Below are 22,726 nucleotides of genomic sequence, written 5' to 3' on the forward strand. Positions count from 1 at the left end.
ACGATGTAGTAAACCTGGTATTTGTCAGAATTACTTGTTATGATATTTTATTCACCTTACCAACAAGTTTACTAGATTTCAGTTAAACGTCTGAAACAGACGAAGCTGCAGCAGGTTGTACTCTGCATCTTGTTGGAAGTCTCGTTCCCATGGTAACAAGCAAAAGGAGGACAAGTTGGCTGAAGAAGGAGGATAAAAAAAATTACCAAGTTGTTGACGACAGACATAGTCAGGATTTTTAAGGCTCAGCCAACGTTTGGTCTCTGTCAGTAAACACAATATTTCTAAATGCATTATGGATGTTTTTTAGTTCCCTGATGATCCATAAAGTCTGCAAATGTTCAGACTTCGGACTGATATGTGCTCAACTGTTATGATAGCTACCGTTGCTAATTAGCACACAACTAAGCTAGCCTGTCCCTGCTAGAATCATACTTTTTGAGGAAGCATTAAACAAAGATTTCAAAACTTTAAGTAATTTTTTACTACATTTTTTATCATTTAAAACAATTCTGAACCAAACAGAAGTTGCGTTTAGCTACTTTGCTGCACACAGATTCAGCTTCCCTTTACCTCAAATCCCCAAACCAGAAACCTTTAAATCAAAGTGAAAACATTCAAGCATTCATCAGCCTTTGAGTTATTGTTTCTTATGTTGCACCGTCTGTGACTGTAACTGCTCAGTGTTTAACTTAGCCTTTTTAAAATGTAATTCTGTTTGTGTATTATAAAGTGGATTTTAAAATTTACTGTTGTATGTTGTCACTGTCTGTGTATGAAATGTGCTGTTTAAATTAAGCTGCCTCACGTAATTTAACTGCACACGCATAAAAAAGAAAAATAAAATTTTAGTAGTGAACTGTTAGTGGTGCTGGCATGTTTTTCTTTTATTTTTTATTAAGAAGTAAAATTAAATGAAAAGAAGTCATTATTTACCAGGATATAGCTTGACTTGTAGAAATACCAGCAGCACTTTACAATAAATGTCCCTTCATTAACATTACTTAGTGAGTGAGTTAAGTATTAATAAAGAAAGGACACCTATATTAATGCTACCGTTATTGTTAACTATTGCGTTTCCTTTAAGTTAACGCAAAGGGACGGGGATGGTCTGCTTAATAATGCATAATAATATGTTTAAGCAGTTGTTAAAACTTTTTAAAATAGTTTATTAATGCTTAATAATGCACAAAGTAACATTAATGAAGCAACCCTTTTTGTAAAGTGTTACCAAAAAAACCAACCAAAACTTTGCCCATGTGCAGCGGAGAGTAAACGTGTAGGACGGACAAGTTTGGATCTGTTGTTACAGCACTCACAATGAAGCCGAAACTAAGTTGTGTGTGTGTGTGTGTGTGTGTGTGTGTGTGTGTGTGTGTGTGTGTGTGTGTGTGTGTGTGTGTTGGGGTGTTACCTTTCAGGAGCGAGGATGTAGATAAGCTGTCAGACCCCGGAAAGCAACAACCTCAGCCGAGGAGCATTTTCGACTTTGAGCCCGGAAAGAGCCCCACCTCAGAAACTCACAGCCAGGTACGACCTCACACGCAGTCACACGGTTTAAAAATAGACTCTAAGTCCAAAATAAAGTTCTTTTAATCTTTAAATTTCCTCAGCATTGTTGTTGGGACTTATAGGTGCAATTCTCAGTATGGTTTGTTGTCTCAGTCGGTCACGTCTTCTAGGATTATCGTCTGAGCCCTTGTTTTTCATCTTCTCGTGCAACTTATGCAGTACCTGGTAAAGACAGACAATGTTCACCAGAGGGTTCTAAACTCCAGGTGAGCTCATCCCTGTTAGTCATCTCAACAATGATGCATTCAGATTTGCAGAGAAAAAGGGACTAATCTATTGTGGTTTGTACAGAATCAGTTTTTGATGATTTCTCCCATGGTTTTGGCTTTCTGCTGTGATTTATTAGTTATTTTAGTGTTTGTGGGTTTTAATACACCCTGTGAGTTTTCGGGTTGTTTGGGAACACTGCTCCAGATCTGTGGTGCATACTGTGTCTCATCTGAAGAAGAAAATAAATCTTTGTTTCCACTCCCCCATGGGAGCTGATGTGTCTTGTGATTTGTATTATGGTGTTAACCTCTTGTGGTGTTTAATGGCTCACAGCACGGGGACTTCTTTCATTTAGTCTTTGTGGAATTGGCTGAAGCCGTATCCCCTGCATTTAGAAAAGCAGCTCACAGACCATATCAGGTGTTGTGCTGCTTCTCTGTGACATCGCTGTTTGTGCTTGCAGACGGGACGATGAAGGTTTCTGGCATTCAGAGAGACACGTTCAGCCAAGGTTCTACTAAAAAATGAAGCAGTCGTCTGCGGTTCTCACCAACAGGGCCTTTTAAAGTAATGTTCGATCGAATCAGCGGCGAGTGGTGTCAAATATGTGCAGAGAGGGAGTGAACGAGTTATTTCAGCGCTTGTTAAACAGAAAAAAATGTGCTGGTTTATACCTCAGCAGTGTTGAGTCCAAAATGTGCTTTGGCAGGCTATAGATGTTGTACTTTGACCTCTGCATTTTGGAAACTCTTATTCTGAAAGATTATTTAACCCTCTGCAGGCAGGCGTTGCAGATTTGCAACGTTAAAACCTACCTACCTGGCTACTCCACATACATGAGCATTTTTAAACTCAGAAGTACTCCTGAAGGACTTAGTTGTTCGTCCTTTTATCAAGACTTTTTTTGAGCCTGAGAGGGTAAAAAACAGCTTTTGTATGGAAACTGATTTAATTCATGTGTTTTATACCAAACACTCAGAAAATTTTAAGTTTTCACTTAAAACAAAGTCTGTTTGTGGAGTAATTTCATAACTTTTGCTCAACTTGGTAAAATTTCTGTGCCAAAAAGTTTCACGCCTAAACACCGACCTGTTGTGACACCAGAAGAAAATATACGGGGAAACACTCAGATCAGAAAAAGTCATTCAGATCTACGTCAAATAGCTGTCATGGACCCAGCCACCTGGGCTCACAACTGGGAAAGGCTGTTGTTGATTTTCACATCCAGGAGAGAGCAGAGCTCACCTCAGCTAGTGAAGCTAATTGTTAGCATTAGCAACTCCTTCATGTTTGAGTTATTTATGGAGATAAAACATCAGCGTTACAGCGCAAACTGAGTCAATGGTAGAGTTGTGTTGCTGTTAGCCAATTAGAGGCCAGATTTCCACATAGCATGAATGATAATGAGTGAAATTCCAAATCGCGTCGGTTTTCAGCCCCCCTTCCCTCCAGCTAACCTTTTACTTCCTAAAACAGGAGCGCAAGAGCTTTTTTCCACAGAGATCGACTAAGGCATGCACTCATAAACCACCTAATAGTTCCGGAGCATGGCCATGTCTGCAGCTCACCGCTCCCCACGGGGATGGGTCAAATGTGGAGGATAATTTTCACCACACCACACCAGTGTGTGTGACATGTGTATGGGACTTTAATTTAATCTTTAATAATACTAAAAACCAATGCAGATTTTTGAAAAACAAAAAAACAAAAACAAAACAAAAAAAAAACACATTATGTCCCGCTTTAAGGCCACAATCAGTTTATTTCTCTTGTTATCTTCTTTTTCCATTTGGTGCAACAACATCACTAATGTTTAGCTCTAAATCTGCTTCAACTGTGTTCTCTTTTTTCTCTTCTTTTAGACTTTTTTATCCCCAAAGACACAACCCGAGAAACCCAAGTCCCCTTCCATTGAGGTAAGCATCCACAACACAATTTCACGTAGAATTATTTTGTTGACTTTATGAATATTAAAAGTAAACGAGGGCCACTTAAGCTCCAGAACCCCTGCTCTAGCTGTGTTTTATTTATTCCAACTCTTTAATTGCGGGAGTCAGGCCAGTCTGGCGTCTGAGCTGAGTCGATTCGAGGCTGAGCTGGACTCGGAGATTCAGGGCCTGGAGAGGACTCTTTCCCAGAAGAAGCAGCGTCAAGGCCGGGGTGAGGTACTGAGCCTCCCTACCGACTCTTTCTGCCAAATCACCCCCTCTATCTCACCAATCTAGCAGAATTCCCACCCACTCCCGTTCCCTACCCTCCCAGTGAAAGCTACGTGTCAATGAGATCCCTTTGCTTGCTAGCTGAGAACGTGAACATTCTTCTCTTTGACTGCCTGAGAATGGCCTGCCTGCCCTGCACTCAGATTGATCTTCTCTCTTAATCGCCCTCCTGACAGTTCCCCACAGCAAATCTAGACCTGGCTGCCAAAAGAGCAAAAGATAAAAACATAGTTTCCTTTAGATCATATACAACCATAGTGCTGCCTGCTCCTCCTCTTCCCTGCTCCACGGGAACTTTCCAACAGCTCTGATGTCATGTTTGATGTTTCTGTGACAGAACCAGCCTCCTAGGGTTAGCATGAAATCACAGACAGCTCAGACAGATCATGAGCCGTGTTGCTGCAAGCTCGAGGAGGATAGGACCCTGGGGATTTCTTTGCTCACTTGGGAGTGGTCAGCAGCACCTCTACTTTGTCTGAGTTGTTGTGAGATTTCCTCTGAAGTATGAGATGCAGAAGGCTGAGTGGTGCTGCAGAGAGCAACGTCCTAAAGGGTTCCCTCTGCTTACAGGAGGCCAGAAACAGGGATCCAGATCCCACTCCAAAGACTCCCAACCACAGGTTAGTTGATCTACACCGTACCATTTCAATGAAGCTATAAAGATCAAGTTATCAGCTTTTCATCACCTTTTAGTCCAATTTTTCTATAATTTATGAGTATTTTAGTTTTAGAGTGAGATAAATACTTGTGTTCTACGCTTCTCTCTTGTGCGTTTGTCTAAAACTGTTTTATGGGAGGTTTACACCATTGTGACAAGCTGATCCTGTTAATGTGATTCATTCTTTTCACTAGAATACAAACAAACGTGCATGAAGCAAGGCTGCAACTGAAACTGCAATCAACTATAGAGAAGTAGATGCTCGATAATCCATAAAGTTTGCATCATTTAAGCATAAAGAAGCTGAAAAATCAGGGTTAAGCCGCCCCCACCCTCCCCAGTCCACTTTCATGTTGCATCGTTGTTTAGTTGAAATCACAGCAGACCTCCTGCTGATTCAGGAATCCAAGTGTTATAGTTGTGTGTTAGATTAATATGTGACTTAGTGTTGGGCAGCTGTCAGGTAAACAAATTAAGTTTCCACTAACTCATTTCTCACCTTGTGTGTAATGCATTCCTGAAGAGTTCATGCTGCTGTTTGCTAAACTGAGCAATTGTTTCCAATCCTGAGGGGATTTCACTAAGAATGTGTAAATTTAAAGCATGTAGCAGCTACGATTCTTCTGTCCGCCTGCCAAACACTGAAAAACAAAAGGAAAGCTGGAATCTGTGGGTTAGGAGATAAAGCTCAACACAGAAACACACCTGTTCCTGGTCATGAATAGAGCTTCATGAAGCTCATTGAAACAAGATTTCCAGTGAAAAAGGATAAAATCTTGTCTGATAATTTGTTTCTTCTCCATTCAAAAATATCAAAACCAGCTGCAAACAGTTGATGTACACTGTAAAGCTGAGGGAAAGTGCCGGATGCATCTATTCCCTGCTGTATTCAGCCTTTTTTTGCTCTTAGAAAGTCCTCCACTGGACCAGAAAACTAATAAAACCTCAAAAGTTAATTTATGTCTATCTTTTTCACATTTTCAGGAATTTGCCAGCATCAAAGCAGCCTGACCTGCATTCTGGTGGCCCATTAATAACATCTGCTCCTGCACATGGTAAGAAAACAACCTCTTTATCTGTTTGGATGTTTTTCTCTGTGTAACTGTCTCCCTTCAGCGACCATCCCACTGATCTAATACGTTTGATAAAAGCATCGAGTAATCTAATATTGTATGACGGTCTCATGGTTTGGCTTTGTTGCTGGTGGTGTCTTCTGCTCTGGTGTTGCCCTCATTAGACCGTTTTCCCTTCTCTATGGAAACAGCTGTAGATGGGTGGGGAGGAAGCTCACAAAAATAGGAAGTGAAACTCGGAAGAACTGATTGAAGATTAACTTCATCCCGTTTCTTTCCCTGGAAATGTAGCATCCCTAGAGCTTTTGAACTTGTTCTGGCTGTAATGGCAACACGCTTAAGAACAAAACGCAGAACAAAAGAGTTCAGTGTTTAGAGCCTTCTTGTTGTGCTCCACAGTAGAACGTCTTCCATCTGCAAATGAAAACATGGAGTTCCCATCAAAGAAAGAAGAGAAAAAGGTACGTCTGAACTAATTCTAGTCACTGGAAAAGCTGCAAAATGTAAAATGAACGTTTTCTGATAGTTGCAGTATGAATGTAAATCTTCCTATTTTAGATGAAAGCTGCAAGAGCCAAGTTTAATTTCCAGGCTCAGTCTCCCAAGTGAGTAGTTCTTCATCAGATTCTTTCAACGTGATAATTTTATAATGATGTGGTAAACCTTAAAGGTACAATAAGTAAGACTCTTACTGTGCAATAATCACTAAACAGTCTAATGTGTCGATCATGTTGGAAGGAAGGTTACATTAAAACAGATTTAATTCTCAGCTTTGTCAGTTTTCCTCCTTTCAAAAAAGCTAAAGAGGGACATAGTCTTTGTTTACAATCGCTGAGCCTGCAGGGTTACAGAGTCTGTGCAGCTGCTCTATGGAAACAATGTTACCCAGTAGCAGGAGCGACCCAGAAGTTGCTTCTTGTGCCCCCAAGAAGCCGCAGCGTCTATTTGGTTTACTCTAATATTGGGTACAGTAGGGTAGTGGCTAATGCTGAGCTAACAATTCTAATGGCTTATAAACTTACAGTGTATGACTCGTCTTCGCTCGTCATCTAGAATCTTCTGGCGTTGAGCCGTAACTGGCAACAGCCATGAAACTCACGATCAGGAGGGAGGAGAGTCACACATTTGTTTTGAAACATGGACTGCAGTACCCACATCTGTCCACAGGATGCCATTCTTACTTCATGTACCTTTAAATCTTACTCCGATGATATTTTAAAAGAAAATCTCAAATCAGGAACTTAGATTGCACGCTTTCTCCTACACTCAGGGAGCTCACACTGCAGAAAGGCGACATTGTTTACATCCACAGGCAGGTCGATGCCAATTGGTTTGAAGGGGAGCACCATGGTAGAGCTGGGATCTTCCCCACTTCTTATGTAGAGGTGAATTATGTCATTTAACGCCAGATCTTATTGAAGTACTTTGTGTTATAAAGGCTACTGAGTTATGGTTTATGTGTATTTTTAGGTTCTGCCTCCGACAGAGAAGCCAACACCCTTAAGGTCTCCCACTCTTCAGGTGCTGGAGTACGGCGAAGCTGTAGCTCTGTACAACTTCAACGCTGACCTACCTGTTGAACTTTCTTTCCGTAAAGTGAGTCGTTCTCTTGTCCGGTCCACACATTGAGCCAAAATGGTGAAGTAGAATAGCTTTTCTGACACCTAGAAGAGTTTAAGAACATTTTCACATTTTTCTTATGTGATCTAATGTTTCTAGTAAGATGTTAACATACATGTTGTGTGCTGTAAGTATGGAGCAGCGTAGATCTAGCCATCTGGACAAAAAGCAAACAGCTGTCTTGGCGTTGTACTGTTCTGTTTGTTAAATCCATCCAACCAGAGGGATCAAAACAACGTGTTGTGCTGATTTTCTCTTGGCAGAAACATGGGAACAGTTTGGAGAGGAGCTAATTGGATGCTGAGAGGAGCGTCCTATTTTGGCACACAGATGACACATTAACATATTCTTTAGAAAAATGTGATTACATTTACCAAGAGCATAAGGTCTTAAATAAGCTGTTTTTTAAACTCCAGGACTTACATCAGAGAAATTCTAATTATAAATCTGAGTATGATTTAAAAGAGATCAACTTTTCCTATTTTTAAATCATTTTATTGAGCCAGTTTGTGCTAGATTGACCTGTAAAAGGATTAAATAAATGTCACTCAGACCCCACCACCACCTGTGGCCAGAATACCGGACTTGCAACTTATCTGGACCACTCCCTGTATGGTCCTACTTTAGTCTTAGTAATGTGGAGCTGGCGTACCTGGCGCTGCAGTCTGCTTCCAGCATGGTTACTGCTTGTTTTAGATCATGAACACAGCTTCTTTGTTTGATTTAGTGATGAGTCGCTCCTGCAGACACTAATGGAGGCTGCAGAGTCATTTCAGCAGTTAGATTAAGGTGTTAAAAATGCAGAGCAAAGAAAAGAGTTTCACTTTCGGTTTTACAACTGTGGATTGATAATGGACTCTAGGGAGTGCTAACAGCAAGCCAAAACTGCATGGTTTCCCTCAAACTCAAAGATAAAGATGTTCTAACTTCACTTGGCCAAAGTTAACAGCTCTCAGGTTTGTAGACATCTACCTGATTTTAATGTGAGACTCCATTATGCAAAACATTATTATGGAAGCTGCTCCAGCCACACGATGGCCTGATTACTACCAGACCTGAAAATTTAAGAAATCACATTAGCACAACCATCTGACAACAGGATGTTGGTTAAATATATATATATATATATATATATATATATATATATATATATATATATATATATATATATATATATATATACACATATAAACACACACATTGTGCTGCTTTCTGAAGAAAGACAAGACAGAAAAACAGAACAACATTAAAATTGCCGCAGACCTCATTTTGTTCTGGTTAGAGCAGAGTTTATAGAATAGAATAGAATAGAATAGAATAAAATAGCCTTTATTGTTGTTGTACAGCAAAATTGGAGTGCCACTTCCTTTGGTACAAAATGTAAAAGAAAACAAGAAAATAACACAGAAATAACATGAATGTAAAATCAACAGTAGTGTTTACAAATACACACACAGAGTAGCAGCATTTATGATGTAGCAGCAGTTCATGATTGAAGAATAAGACAAGAGGCTAAAATGTCCTCATGGAAGAGCCTCAAGTCTAAAGCTCTGATGACCCAAAGAAACATAAGGGCCTGTTTCACATTTGCCAAACACATCTTGATGATTCTGAAGACTTTTAGGAAAGTGTTTAATAGGCTGACAAGACACAAGTGGAACTTTTTGAGTGTGTGTGACCCGTTACATCCCGTGTAAAAGGTTTTATTTGACACGCATTTTTGCTTTATTTTAGTTTTGCTTGGAATCTAATCAGGCTGATGTAGCTGTGGCGTTTTTGCACCCCAGAGCCACCATACATATGTCTGATCTAACCTTTGACCCTTGCATTACCTCTCCTTCAGGGTGAGGTGATCGACATAACAAGATGCGTCGACGATAAGTGGTTGGAAGGCAGGATCTCGGGAACGAGCCGGAGCGGCATCTTCCCAGCCAATTACGTCCAGGTCAACAAGATGCCCCGCACCAAATACTCCACAGATGACTGCCCATCAAGCCCCATGTCTCCCACGTCCCCTGGACCGCAGAGTCCAGGGCGTCCTCTCCACTCCCCATTCACCCCCACTTCCCTGAGCCCCAAACCTGAGCACTCCCCCATCAAACTGTCCTCACCTGTTTCATGTGGCAGCCCAGCCTCACAATCACGCTCCCCCACCCAGACACCCTACCGTTTTCCCCACAGCACCAACCAGAACAACCACATGGCTCCACCTCACTGCCCCAGCCAGATCTCCACAGTTAGAACGGCTTCTCTTTCCTCTCAGTCGTCGGCGCTCAGATCTGGAGCTCCCACGGCGAACAGATGCACAGATCCCTCACAGGTGTGCTCTCACGCCTCCCTGCATGCCCACACCTGTGTTTTCCCTGTTTGCCTTCACGGAGCATGGCTCGTTATTTATTAGGACATACTGCCTGACATGTTTGTGTTTTTCCCAGGGTGCCGTCCCAAACCAGAGCGCTCTTTCTAGTCTTCATGTGAACTCACTCATCAGCAACACTGGTTCAGCGGTGACGCAGCATCAGCCGTACGTTTGTGTTTTTGTGACATCAACACAGAACAGAACAAGGGGTGCAGCTTTAGTGCAAACCCTGGCTAAGACTTATATGTTGACTTTATCTTCTAGGTATAAAGCTATTTACAACTACAAGCCACAGAATTTAGACGAGTTGGAGCTCAGAGAAGGAGACATCGTTCAAGTATTGGAAAAATGTGATGATGGCTGGTTTGTAGGTAAAGATTTTTATTCTCAAGATTAAAAGACATTCAGTGTTTGAAGTCAAAATTTAAGGTAACCCTTTAGCAGAAGACTGGTGATCAGATACATTGTACATATAGTGACTTGGTTGATAAGTGACTGTGGTCTGAGGAGTTCAGGAAAAAAGTTTATTTGAGTTAGATCCCCCTCTAGTGGACACAATAAAACACCGCAGGTAGATTTTTAGAAATGTTCTCAAAATATTTTGTCTCTGTTGTGTGACAAAACTTTTTTCTGCTTTCCGTAGGTACGTCACAACGGACTCGTGCGTTTGGGACTTTTCCTGGGAATTACGTGGCACCGGTTTGACTTCCTCACTTGCTTTTGCCGTCTTCCATCAGGACCCTCACAAATTATCAGATGAAAATCTCCTGGACCTGTTTTGGCTTACTTTTACTGAACCCTGCATGTTCACCCCGTTCCCAAAAGAAAAGGGAAGGACAACCATGTGGTTTCACTCCTTAACTTCCTGCATGCGTGTGCACTTACAGAGCGTATGTGCGTGCGTGCATGTGTGTGTGTGTGCATGTGTGTGTGTGTGTGTGTGTGTGTGTGTGTGTGTGTGTGTGTGTGTGTGTGTGTAAGGAGACTTGAAGAGAGTTTTCATACACATCAGATGAGAGGAACAAGCGAATGCTGATGTGACTGTCTCAGATGCACTTTTTCTGGTACCACAACTATTTGCAGCTGCAGGAAATTTTGCATTCCTTTCCACTGAACAGCAGTCACTCGTGAGGTCCCGACACAGAACACTGCTGCACTCAGGTTTATGGTCTCCACAGAGCAATCACAAGCCACTGCTGAACAATCAAGCCAAAACATGCATTTCTTCCTTTTGCATTTACCCGATTTAATAATAATTCTTTCAAATATTGTCCCCAGATTTCCTTTCAGATCTTTGAAAATACCTGCAGCTGTTGTTGAGGAAACAACACAGACATCTGCGCATAGTACAGTAAGAGCTCTGACGTATCAAGAGGATGCGCTTGCAGTGGTTCCCGGTTTAAATAGTCATTATTGAGGGCTGCCAATAGTAAAAGTAGAGGCACATCATGGTCTGTGCTATAATAGACATTTCTGAGCTTTAGTTAAATGAAAAATATCTGGTAAAAAAATGTTTAAAGCGACTGAATTAATTCTGTTTGTGCCAAAACTAACTATCCTGAAGCTCACTTTATTTTTACTGTTGCTGCTTTTACAAAATTTTCTCTGTTTATGACGATGACAGTATTGAGACAAAATAATCACGTTTGTGCCAGAGGACTTTGACAAGGTTCTAACTAGAAAGCCTTGCCTTTATCTCTTTTTACATATTAATTAATGTGACAGTTTCCCTGTAAAATGAATCTAATTTAGTTGAAGATTATTGTACAGAATATAACTGTTTATGAAACCAAAATGATAATATATATTTTTGCTCAAAAACAATGTATTACATATGTATGGTACACAATTTATATGAAAAAATAATTAAACATTACAGAGTGATACTTCAGTAGCCTGTGTTGTGTTCATTTTGTTATATGATTTATTTTAAAGTTGTTTGCATTAGAACAGAATATAAAATAATGAATGAATGAATGAATGAATGAATGAATGAATGAATGAATGAATGAATAAATAAATACATAAATAAATAAACGAACAGCAATAGTAGTCAGCTGAGTTGTGCAAAGGCAGAGAAAGTGTTTTACACATTTTATATCCATGGGGTCAGACTGAATAATTTACAGAATAATGTTTAATTAATGCACTGATGAGTTAGAGTCAAGCAAGGAAACAAGGTAAACAAATACGGACTGCTTGTGATCTAATAGATGCACAGTTTGCATAACAAAATCACTTTTTCTTTCTGTAAAATTGTTGTGTGTTTTTATACACCATGATAGAAACAAATAAATAAAATTATAGAAACATGTCCCTTGCGGAAAAAAACCTACTACTACTACACACACACACACACACACACACACACACACACACACACACACACACACACACACACACACACACACACACACACACACACACACACACACACACACACACACACACACACACACAAATTACTTTTTATACATCAAAGTGCTGCCAATAGTTCTGTCCCTGAGTGTAACTAATGATATTTTACAAATGTTTTACATATTTATATTGCAAACTAGCTGTTTCATGATTTCCACACACCTGCTGCTAACTCAGGTGAAAATGGCTCGTGCCAATTAAACTTTCTGCTATGACCGCACGCGCTGCTCTTCTCCAACAGCAGGAGGCGCGAAGACACAAAACTCAGCCTTTTTTTTTGGATTAATGGTTCAATTATCTCCCTCCTCCTCCCCCCCTTTGGACACACCCCTGGTTCCTGCTGGTGCCGACCCTTTTATTTTGGTTACGGCACATGGCAGCGCGAGCCCGTCCCGGTGGTACCACTGCGCACGCGGGCGGAGGTGGCATTCAGGCGCACCATCGTTACATCTGACAGAGCTGGAGGAGCCTAGGGCAGCGACGCCTTTACAGTCACAGAGGAGGTTTCTCTGGCTGTGTTTGTTCTCGTCTTGGAGACGTTTGTTGACAAGCTGAAGAACTTTCTGTCTCCTGGCTGAACATCCAGTTGTCTACCGTCAAACGCCAGATTTAACAGGTGGAGAAAACATCCGGTCTGAGGTGAGTGTCTCATCTCTGTGTGATAAATCTGGATTTGATTCGACGCGGTTTAATTAGTCACTTAGTTTTGTGCTTATGGCAGCAGCGTCCTCTCTTGACACTGTCTAGTTTGTGTCATGGTCTCAGTTTATTTATTTCAGGACAGCGGTGATCATAATATGCCGCAAAGAATTGCACTATTATAGTAAATTTACATTATTTGTGCAAAGTCAGAACATAGAAGTAACTAAACAGTGGTCTGTGGATTTTCTGTTCTGATTTTTTCTTCTCTTTTTTTGCTCATTAAATACTCAGTGATTTGTGGAGCAGATCCAGGTGCAGCCCTCTAAAGCTCTCTCTCTCTCTCATACACACACATACACACACACACACACACACACACACACACACACACACACACACACACACACATCTATCTATCTATCTATCTATGAATCTATTAATCTATCTATCTATGAATCTATCTATCTATTAATCTAATATATATATATATATATATATATATATATATATATACACATGTCTCATTAGGCCAGCTCCTGGTGCTCTTATCTTTACTGTAAAGTGATCCAGTTATTGATGATGACTCTAAAATGTGATCTTGAGCTTGAGTTTGCCTCTAGAACCTCTCACTATCTGTTACACAGATTCTGCTCTTCTGTAGTTCACCAAGTCCTTATAAAAAAGGGTGTGCTGTGTGAGTTCAGCAGATGGGGAACTACTTGAGATGAATCACGGTGAAAGCATCATGTTTTCATATCTGCTGTTGGTATTCTTTATTGTATCTGGCAGCCTTTCATGTGTCGTTTCTACCCATCCTGCTCTTATTCTCACTGAGCTTTCAGGATTAAACCATCCACAAACTAAAAACAGAACTCTGTAATTTTGCAGCAACGTTTCTTCATAGCTCTCTGAGTGAATGTTGCTTTTGTTTAAAATAACTTAAATGAATATATTTTTAGTTGTTTGAAGCTTTTTTTCTGCTTCGATCACTCGTAGGGGTGTTTGGAGGCTTTTAGCCAGGCACGTGAATCAAAGGATGTCTTAACCTGAGCAGATGAAAAACAGTTGTTGTGATCTGCTTGTTCTCAGAAAGCAGGGGGTGTGGTGAGATGGCCTGATTGTGCAGGAATGGTTGACAAATTATGTGTCAGATCTGCTCAGAGTGATATCAGAAATGTGTGGAAGAGAGAGAGCAAATGTCTTCTGGGTTTTTGCAGATGCACATTTAGCTTTTCTCTCATTAAAGGACAGTAACCCACAAAAATGCAGGTATGCTGCACTTCATTAGTAACTTGAGCAATTAAATACAGCAGCAACACAAAACAACAGGAACACTCATGAGCAGACACCCTTTTTGACGTGTTTGAATGTTTGTTATTGTTTGAATCTTGCCTCCTTAGTCATGTCAGAGCCGATGGGTGTGATTGGGTGAGCGTACATGAAGTTCTGTTCATTCCAGGGAGAGGCTCGCTATAGCATTCTTCTCCTTTTGATTCAGAGGGCGTGTTTGTCCAGGTAAGTGTGTTGTCGGTGTCTAACCCACGCAGGTTAGAGTGAGCATCAGCAGACAGCATCACCGACAAGCGGAGGGTTCACACCAGTGTCTGTGTGGCGTCCAGTGAGAGTCTTGACAAGAGTGTGTGTGATTCATCCTAGGAATATTCCCCTGAAGCTACAGTGGTTCATCTAAGTGTTACTTCACATCTATGCTCAGACACATCTCTCTGTGCGTCTGCCTTTTATTTTAGCAACGGCACGTCGGAGAGACGGCGACCTTTCATTTGAGAGGGAAAAGTGTGGAGGTGTGGAGCAGATGTAGGTGGCCGTGGCTTTTATTTATATTTTTACCAGAACTGATGAATTAGTTAATTCAGGGCCATACTTTTAACAAGGGTGTTGGATTTCTAGTGCAGCACAATTGGTACCAAATTGTGTTTTCTCCACATTTTTCTTGTTATGAGGTGCTAATTCCCAAAGTTGGCATTGTTAAACAGAATAATGGTGAATAGCTTCCTGTAAAGGGCTATGCAACAGCATTTCCTATCACTGTAATTCTATAACGTGTTCTCTTTTTCCATCAACAAAAACAAATCTTTAAAAATAACCTCTGGCTACCTTTATTTATGTTGTTGATGAAAGCTTTTGACTCATCAGTGTTTTCAGTGCCATTCATAAAATCTAGGAAATGAAATGTTGAATTTTCCAAACCATATGTCAACCACAGACATCATACACAGACACTTTGTGTACTGGAACTGTCTAGCTGGTGTAACAGCAGGCCGCCATTTTCTTGGTTCTTTTTAAACACATAAAAGAAAACTTTTCCTTTAATGTATTAGCTAACGTTTCGAAAGAAGGAGCCATGAACACGTTACTACACTTTAGCTCACGCATGGGACTGTGTCATCGACGAGAAGAACACTGGTAGCAGAGGGCGACACCGTCTTCTGCTGCCCACAGATAAACGGTGAAGGATGTGATGCCGCCAACATCGTCACAGGTCTGAGGATGGCTACAGAAAGTAGCCGAAACGTTAGCTAGTAAGGTAAAGGAAAAGTTTTCTTTTCTGTGTTTAAAAAGAACCAAGAAAATGCAAGTTGAAAAGACACACTGTATGAATGTACAGAAGCAGGCCGCCATCTTGGATGGGTTCTCATTCGCTTCCAGTGCATTTATTTCTATTGAGGAAGGCGTTTACCCAACTAAAAACACGTTTTGTTGTGTTTTTTCACAAAATCTGGTATGGCATGATAAGTAAAATGTAAATATAATAAAATAAAGTAACAGGTAGATTAGAAAAGTCGTAGTAACCCCACGTGATCTGTTTTCAATAGTGTGCCGGCAAAGTTGCTCACTCTGCATTGACTACTGATACTTTTGACACTCATCGCTGAAGCAGTTGTGATATGTTGCCGAAAGAGCTGAATCTGTGTGGAGACACAACAGCTGAGAGGACTGGGCCATCGTATCTCCCGATTAATTTCCCCTCTCAGAAATGACCCTGAAGTTCTGACAATGGAAACATGCCTTCACATGTGTATAAAAAGTCACCAACTCTGCATCGGTCTAGGTACTTTCCCAGTGGCGCCCACTCTGTGACTGACATCCAAACATAAACGTATTCCAATTCTGAACGGTGCTCAATTCAAATGGCACGGGGCTCTACTGGCAGGGGGGCGGGCTTAGCAAGAATAAAACCGACTTTTTGCCCACATGACATCACAGAATATCCCTTTTTCTAAAAAAAAAAATCATACACATTCTCTGAAATGGGGAAAACTCCTCATTGCTGCTTTAGGCAACTTCAACATTTATTTCTTAGAATGTAGTTTCAGGATTCAGCTCCAGTAACCAGGAATAAATGTTACATAAAAGATTTCCTCCACCTATTTCAGGTGGAGTTTCTCCTTTTGTTCACTGATTAAAGCCACTAACTACGTGTTAACATACTTTACTGTCATAATAAAGTGCTTAATTGAAACTCTGTGGTCCTAATATGTTTTAGCCGTTTGGCTCCGCCACCAAAGGCCCATTCTTTCCCCTCATTCCTCATCTTTCTGTTTTTGCCTTTAGGGACAAGCTCTCTTCAACATGGCAGGCTTGAGCTTCACTAAAACAGAAAGAATATCCCCGCGGAGACTGAAAAACAGGAACGTGTATTCAGAGTCAACTGGGAACATTTTCAATCCGATGAGTTCATGAGACAAACACTTTTTCTCTGATTTTTCCCAGTTTCTCATCCCCGACTCCACCAATTACTGGATATTTCTTTGATACCCTTATCATGCCACAATGATATGTTTATATTCACTGCTCGAAAAAACAAAGGGATCACTTAAAAAACACAATCTAACCCCAAGTCAATCACACTTCTGTGAAATCAAACTGTCCACTTAGGAAGCAACACTGACTGTCAATCAGTTTCACACTCTGTCTCCAATAAAGGAGTGGTTCTGCAGGTGGTGGCCACAGACCACTTCTCAGTTCCTATGTTTCTGGCTGATGTTTTGGTCCCTTCTGAATTCTGGCAGTTCTTTCACTCTATTGGTAGCATGAGGCGGTGTCTACAACCCTCGCAAGCGGTTCAGGTAGTGTAGCTCATCCAGGATAGTGCATCAATGCGAGCTGTGGATAGAAGGTTTGCTGTCTGTCAGTGTAGTGTCCAGAGCATGGAGGTGCTACCAGGAGACAGGCACGTACATCAGGACATGTTAAGGAGGCCAGAGGAGGGCAACAACCCTTTGTGTAAGGAGGAACAGGAGGAGAACTGCCAGAGACCTGCAAAATAACCTCCAGTGGGTCACAAATGTGCACGTGTCTGCTCAAGCGTTCAGAAACAGACTCCATGAGGGTGGAATGAGGGCCTGGCATCCACAGGTAAGGGTTGTGCTTACAGCCCAACGCCGTGCAGGATATCTGGCCAGAGAACACCAAGATTGACAAATTCCCCACTGGCACCCTGTGCTCTTCACAAATAAAAGTGGGTTCACATTAGGCACATATGACAGGCATGGCAGAGTCTGGAGAAGCCGTGGAGGATGGACTCCTGCCTGCAACATCCTCCAGCATGACTGGTTTGGTAGTGGGTCAGTAATGGTGTGGGGTGTCGTTTTGGCATTTCTACCCCGCCAGAGGTAGCCTGACCACAATTAGGTACTGAGATGAGATCCTCAGGACCTTGTGGGACCATATGCTGGTGTTCTTCCTAATGCAAAATGGTGCTAAACTTCATGTGGCTGTCAGCAGTTCCTGCAAGACAAAGACATTGATGCTGTGGATTGGCCAGCCCTTTCCCCAGACCTGAATCCGATTGAGCACATCCGGGACATCATGTCTCACTCCATCCACCACCGCCACGTTCATCACAGACTGGCTAGGAGTTGATGAATGTTTTAGTCCAGGTCTGGGAAGAGATCTCTCAGGAGACCATCTGCCACCTCATCAAGAGCATACCCAAGCATTGTAGGGAGGTCTTACAAGCACGTGGAGGCCACACACATTACTGCGCCTCCTTTTGACTTCATTTAAGGACATCACATCAATGTTGGATCTGCCTGTAGTGTGTGTGTGTGTGTGTGTCTACTTTAGTTTTGAGTGTGACTCCACATCCAGACCTCTATGGATTGATACATTTTATTTCCACAGATCATTTATGTGTGATTTTTGTTGTCAGCACATGTAAAGAGCAAAGTATTTAGTGTGAATATTTCTTTCATTCCGATCTAGTTTGTCTTATTTTTGTGTTCCCTTTATTTTTTGAGCAGGGTAAAATTGTGGCTCTAGCCCTCGTGTGCTGATGTAAGGATGTGCACCAGTGCAGTGGTTGACCCCTACTGTCATTAAACCATTATACTTTATCTGATATGATCACATGATGCATTTACAGTCGTCAGGTACTGATTAACCTTCAGAGAGAAGATGTACTGAACTTCTTCTGTGCTGCTCGTCTGTTTAGTTTGTAGAACATTCTCATCATAGAAAATTCATTGTGCTTGTGAGGTTTAAGGTTATCCTGGGAGCCATATGTGTAAATGTATGTAGTCTGACCATGACCCATAGGAAGAACTCAGGGCATCCCACCATGGAGAAGAAGCAAAATAATCCTTTTTCTAAATAAATTACTTAAGTACCTCTGTCAGCCCATGTCTCAATGAAAAGCCTAAATCATCCAAAATTGATACCACAGCCATTTAAATCTAGTGCTGTTCCGGAGCCGACACCATCTTTGTAGTTTTTTCATCACATCTCTCTTGCTAAGCATGCCCAACATCTCTATAAACAGAGATTGCTGTGATTGGCCTGACCTAAAAATGTTTGAGCTAATGGTAGACCTGCTGACGCTACAATAGAGCGTAGCTAGACCGACCTGCAGAGCAAAATCTTTTGCTACAACTTCTGCTCTTCTAGATTTGTAGACTCATGTAAGGTTTGACTTGAGGGTGAAAGGGATTCCCAGTGTTCAATAAAAGTACTTTTAATAGTGAAATTCTGTGTGCACAGAGTATCTTCTTGTGCGCGCACACACAAAAAGACGAGACTTTACATGCATACTGGTTTAAAACAAGTCTTGTTTGAACTGATCAGTTATGCTCTGAGGTTATATTACTGTTAGGTTTGTGCTACAAACACTTAGCCAATCGTATGACGCAAATAATATAATGTATCAGAAAAGCCTGCAGTGTTCTATCAGCTGTCAGACATGAAAAGTTATTGTTAGTGTGCAGATATATACATATAAGACGTAGGTCTTTGTGTTTGCTGAAGTGATAGTTTCCCCATGTCCCAGTGCGTATCCTGCTGATATTGCTCAAAGCAAATAAAACTGAATAATTGCTGGGATTTTTGTTACTGTTTTGGGAAATCTGAAAGATTTCTGGAACTTCATCTAAAATGTACTTGTGATATTGCCCTTTACGCACACGTGTGATATGAAGATTAACTGTGTTTAGCACTTTTCACTTTGCTAGCAGCAGTGTGGGTCCCCATAAACTCCCCAGTCAGCGAGCCCCTCATTCCCGATACCAGTTTGTTTTTCTCTGACATTCTTTCATCATTGTTTTATTGGAACCTTCACAACCGTTTGCGTGACGCCTCCAGTGATGATTTAGACTGAATTGCATAGCTGATAATAGTCTATATAGGAAAGGTTGCAGAGACTCATGGACCTAATTGACTCCCCTGGAGGCTGGGAAAGTTTGGAGTGGCCGCTCCCTGTCATTATCACAACTGTGCTTATTTCTGCAGGCCACAGCAATTAAGAGACCCTAATGATGGAGAGGCCAGTAATCCTGTTAATTGCCTCAGGCTTTAATGAGTAACTAGGTATGCACAGTTTGTCCCTCATACTTGTGGAATGTGCAGACGATGAAATGAGAGAGTGAAAGGATGTAGGGGAGTGCTGTTGCTGCTCTCCTTGACCGGTTACACTTGAAGTTGTGACACGTTTGCTTGTTGATGAAAAGGAGTGTGAGTCGTCATCTGTAGTGGGACGCTCCTACAGCTGATCTCAGTCCTGATTTGGTTTTTGTGATGGCTTCCAAATGAATCCCAAGAATTTATACCTCATGAACAACAAGGGCCTTTACAGAAGAATAATCATTTTTATGTGTGGTGCCATCTCTGATGCACAAGTTTTATTTTAGATGCAACACTTTATTTCACTGACGTCATCAAGTTAAATGAACAAGACTCTGAACTAGGTGTATGTTTAGTTTTAATGGTAACATATTTTTATACTTTGTGTGACAGTGTGAGCCTCCTGTCACTGTATCCCAATTGATCATGCACGCTGGCTACTTGGACACAAGGAATCCCTTTGACTGACTGTTTAGCGCACATGACTCCCACCCGGGAGTCTGGGGATCTAATCCCGCCCGGGCCCTCATTTATCCACCTCGCTACATTTGGTTTTCTAAAAGATTTAGTTTGTTAAAGGTCAACTACACTGAAAAAACATATTTGAGTTATTTATTAAGTTATTAGCAAGAATAGCAAGAATAAGCTATCCATTAGCATAACAACTCCACCACACAGCAGAACTCCTCCAGGCTTGTGTTATTTGTGGAGAAAAAACATCAACATTGCAAAGCAAACAGAGCCAGTGGTTGAGTCACGTTGCTGTTAGCTAATCCAAGTGAGGTCATGTTCAGCTCAGCTCTGATCTGGCTCACTTGTAGTTCCTGAAACAGGCACACCAGCGCTTTTTCCCTCCAAATACCACTAACAAGGCATTCATTGCTACTAGAGACCACTGCAAACATATTAAAACATGAGTGAAGTACCACTTAAAAACAGAAACTTATTTCCACGTTGCCTGTAAAAAAATAAACGTGTATTACCTTATTAAAACCTTCTACTCACGTAGCAGAGTGTTCCACAAAACGAAGATATTTTCTACAGTTTGGCCATCATCCTCACGTAGGTGAAGATGTATGGCATCAACAACAATTCCTCCCAAAACTCTGATCAAAGTGGAGATTTGCAAATTCTGTATTGTCAGCATTTTCTGGTGGGCGTAAATAACCTGGGGTCTCATTTATCAAACATTGTGTAGAATCTTTACTAAAACCGTACTTAAGCTCAGCAAAAAAAAAGTACTTACGCCAAGTAGGTTTGTGATCTAACAAACATGGAGTACGCACAGCTGCACGCAATCTCCATTTCATAAATCGGAGACTAACGAGAATGTTTCTCAGCTGCATTTTAGTCACATCCCGCCCTCACCACGCCCACTTACTGCCATAAATAGTCAATGCAAAGTGCCTTGTGGATCTCATGCATATATGTTGCAGCGCTCCGCCAATGATATTGCGACCATAGATCAAGGCAGATCAAGGAAGAGCAATTTCACAGAAGCAGAAATTGAGGTACCTGTGGGTGAGGTGGAGAAATGAAAGGAAGTGCTTTTGCAAAACAAATGAGAGAAAATCCACAGAGTGATTTTCGGCATTGCTGAAGCCGTCAATGTTGTGAGTTTTTCAGAGAGATCTGTGGCGGATATAAAAAAATAGTCCAGTCAGGATTCGATCTCCAGACTCCCAGGTTTAAGTCACGCAGGCTAACAGTCAGCCAAACAAAGCTCTCCCCTGTACAAGTAGCCAGGGCGCATGATGGGCGACGGTGGCACAGGAGTTAAGTGCTCACTCCGTTATCTGAAGGTTGCAGGTTCGAGCTCAGTCTATCACTGTCGTTGTATCCTTGGGCAAGACACTTAACCCACGTTGCATGCTGGTGGTGGTCGGAGGGACCGGTGGCGTCAGTGCTCGGCAGCCTCGCCTCTGTCAGTGCACCCCAGGGCAGCTGTGGCTACATCGTAGCTCATCTCCACCAGTGTGTGAATGTGTGTGTGAATGGGTGAATGACTGATTGTGTTGTAAAGCGCCTTGAGGGGTTCCATGACTCTAGAAGGTGCTATATCAAATACAGGCCATGATCAATAGGGTCACAGTGACAGGACACACACTGTCACAGACGCATGACGTTCTGTCTCAATCTGTCCCCCTGCTGATATTCTGCATTTCGTATTCTGTGCTTCAGGGTGTGTGTGTGTGTGTGTGTGTGTGTGTGTGTGTGTGTGTGTGTGTGTGTGTGTGTGTGTGTGTGTGTGTGTGTGTGTGTGTGTGTGTGTGTGTGTGTGTGTGTGTGTGTGTGTGTGTGTGTGTGTGTGTGTGTGTGTGTGTGTGTGTGTGTGTGTGTGCGTGTGTGCGTGTGTGCGTGTGTGCGTGTGTGCGTGTGTGCGTGTGTGCGTGCGTGCGTGCGTGCGTGCGTGCGTGCGTGCGTGCGTGCGCGCGTGCGCGCGTGCGCGCGTGTGTGCGTGTGTGCGCGCGTGCGTGCAGGGAGGCTTGTTCTGTGTGCGTATGAAGCAGTACAAGTGATAACGCTGCAGGATTTCATAATTGTCCTTCTCAGCAGCAGCACTGCAGGTGCTCTCCATGTCCACAATGTGCGTAAGCCAGGTCCTTAGTCAACTTAAAGTTGTGCACCTTTTTCCGCTAAGTTTTCTTTCATAAATCCCAACGTTTGCGTGGAAAGTTGCTCACGCAGTTTTCCGACCCCGTTTTGTGCGTAAGCAAGCTTGATAAATGAGGCCTCAGGGTTTTAGGTGTCACAATGTCAGTGATGGGACAAAAATGCTCAGACATCCCGTGTGACCTGTGTTCACACAAGCTCTTTGTAGAAAATCACACCTGAAGGACGACACCACCTAACTATTGCACATCCAAAGAATGTTTTTCATGAACGATGCTGATGACTTTGGGAACTATGTGCTTCACAATGCTCTACATTTAGTTTTTGCTGAAAACAAGGTGGTGTTTTTTTTTCCCTAAATGGGTGGGGGAGAATATTTGGTTTTACTAAACACCGCTACGTGTGTACATGGCCCAAGTTTAAATAAAATTTAAAGATTAAAGATAAAAAAAACAGCATTAGTTAAGTCCCCTTGCTTCCTTGTAAT

General features: G+C 41.8%; 2 protein-coding genes across 17 annotated transcripts in view; both read left to right on the forward strand.

The window, feature by feature from the left end:
* sorbs3 (sorbin and SH3 domain containing 3) overlaps positions 1-11,602 on the forward strand; it is a 28,947-nt gene extending 17,345 nt beyond the window's left edge. For 8 of the 15 annotated variants that reach the window (XM_015972295.3, XM_015972298.3, XM_015972299.3 and 5 more), the window contains 14 exons: positions 1,422-1,530; positions 3,645-3,698; positions 3,840-3,947; positions 4,572-4,621; positions 4,854-4,913; positions 5,644-5,714; positions 6,132-6,193; positions 6,291-6,337; positions 7,003-7,117; positions 7,203-7,328; positions 9,196-9,672; positions 9,788-9,876; positions 9,976-10,082; positions 10,355-10,563. In XM_015972295.3, coding sequence (XP_015827781.3) covers positions 1,422-1,530; positions 3,645-3,698; positions 3,840-3,947; positions 4,572-4,621; positions 4,854-4,913; positions 5,644-5,714; positions 6,132-6,193; positions 6,291-6,337; positions 7,003-7,117; positions 7,203-7,328; positions 9,196-9,672; positions 9,788-9,876; positions 9,976-10,082; positions 10,355-10,416 — 1,537 coding nt within the window. In that variant the 3' untranslated portion in view covers positions 10,417-10,563. Of the gene's footprint in view, positions 1-1,421; positions 1,531-3,644; positions 3,699-3,839; positions 3,948-4,571; positions 4,622-4,853; positions 4,914-5,643; positions 5,715-6,131; positions 6,194-6,290; positions 6,338-7,002; positions 7,118-7,202; positions 7,329-9,195; positions 9,673-9,787; positions 9,877-9,975; positions 10,083-10,354; positions 10,564-10,989 lie in introns of those variants that run through there. The other 7 variants (XM_054731404.2, XM_054731405.2, XM_015972301.3 and 4 more) reach the window with 7 other exon arrangements.
* A 932-nt stretch (positions 11,603-12,534) lies between these two features.
* The window catches only part of pdlim2 (PDZ and LIM domain 2 (mystique)), a 59,596-nt gene continuing 49,404 nt past the window's right edge, over positions 12,535-22,726 (forward strand). For both annotated transcript variants that reach the window (XM_015972309.3, XM_054731407.2), the window contains exon 1: positions 12,535-12,768. The gene's annotated coding sequence lies outside the window, so the exon portion shown is untranslated. The remainder of the gene's footprint in view (positions 12,769-22,726) is intronic.

Source organism: Nothobranchius furzeri, chromosome 17, assembly GCF_043380555.1.
Source record: "Nothobranchius furzeri strain GRZ-AD chromosome 17, NfurGRZ-RIMD1, whole genome shotgun sequence".
Lineage (NCBI taxonomy): Eukaryota > Metazoa > Chordata > Actinopteri > Cyprinodontiformes > Nothobranchiidae > Nothobranchius > Nothobranchius furzeri.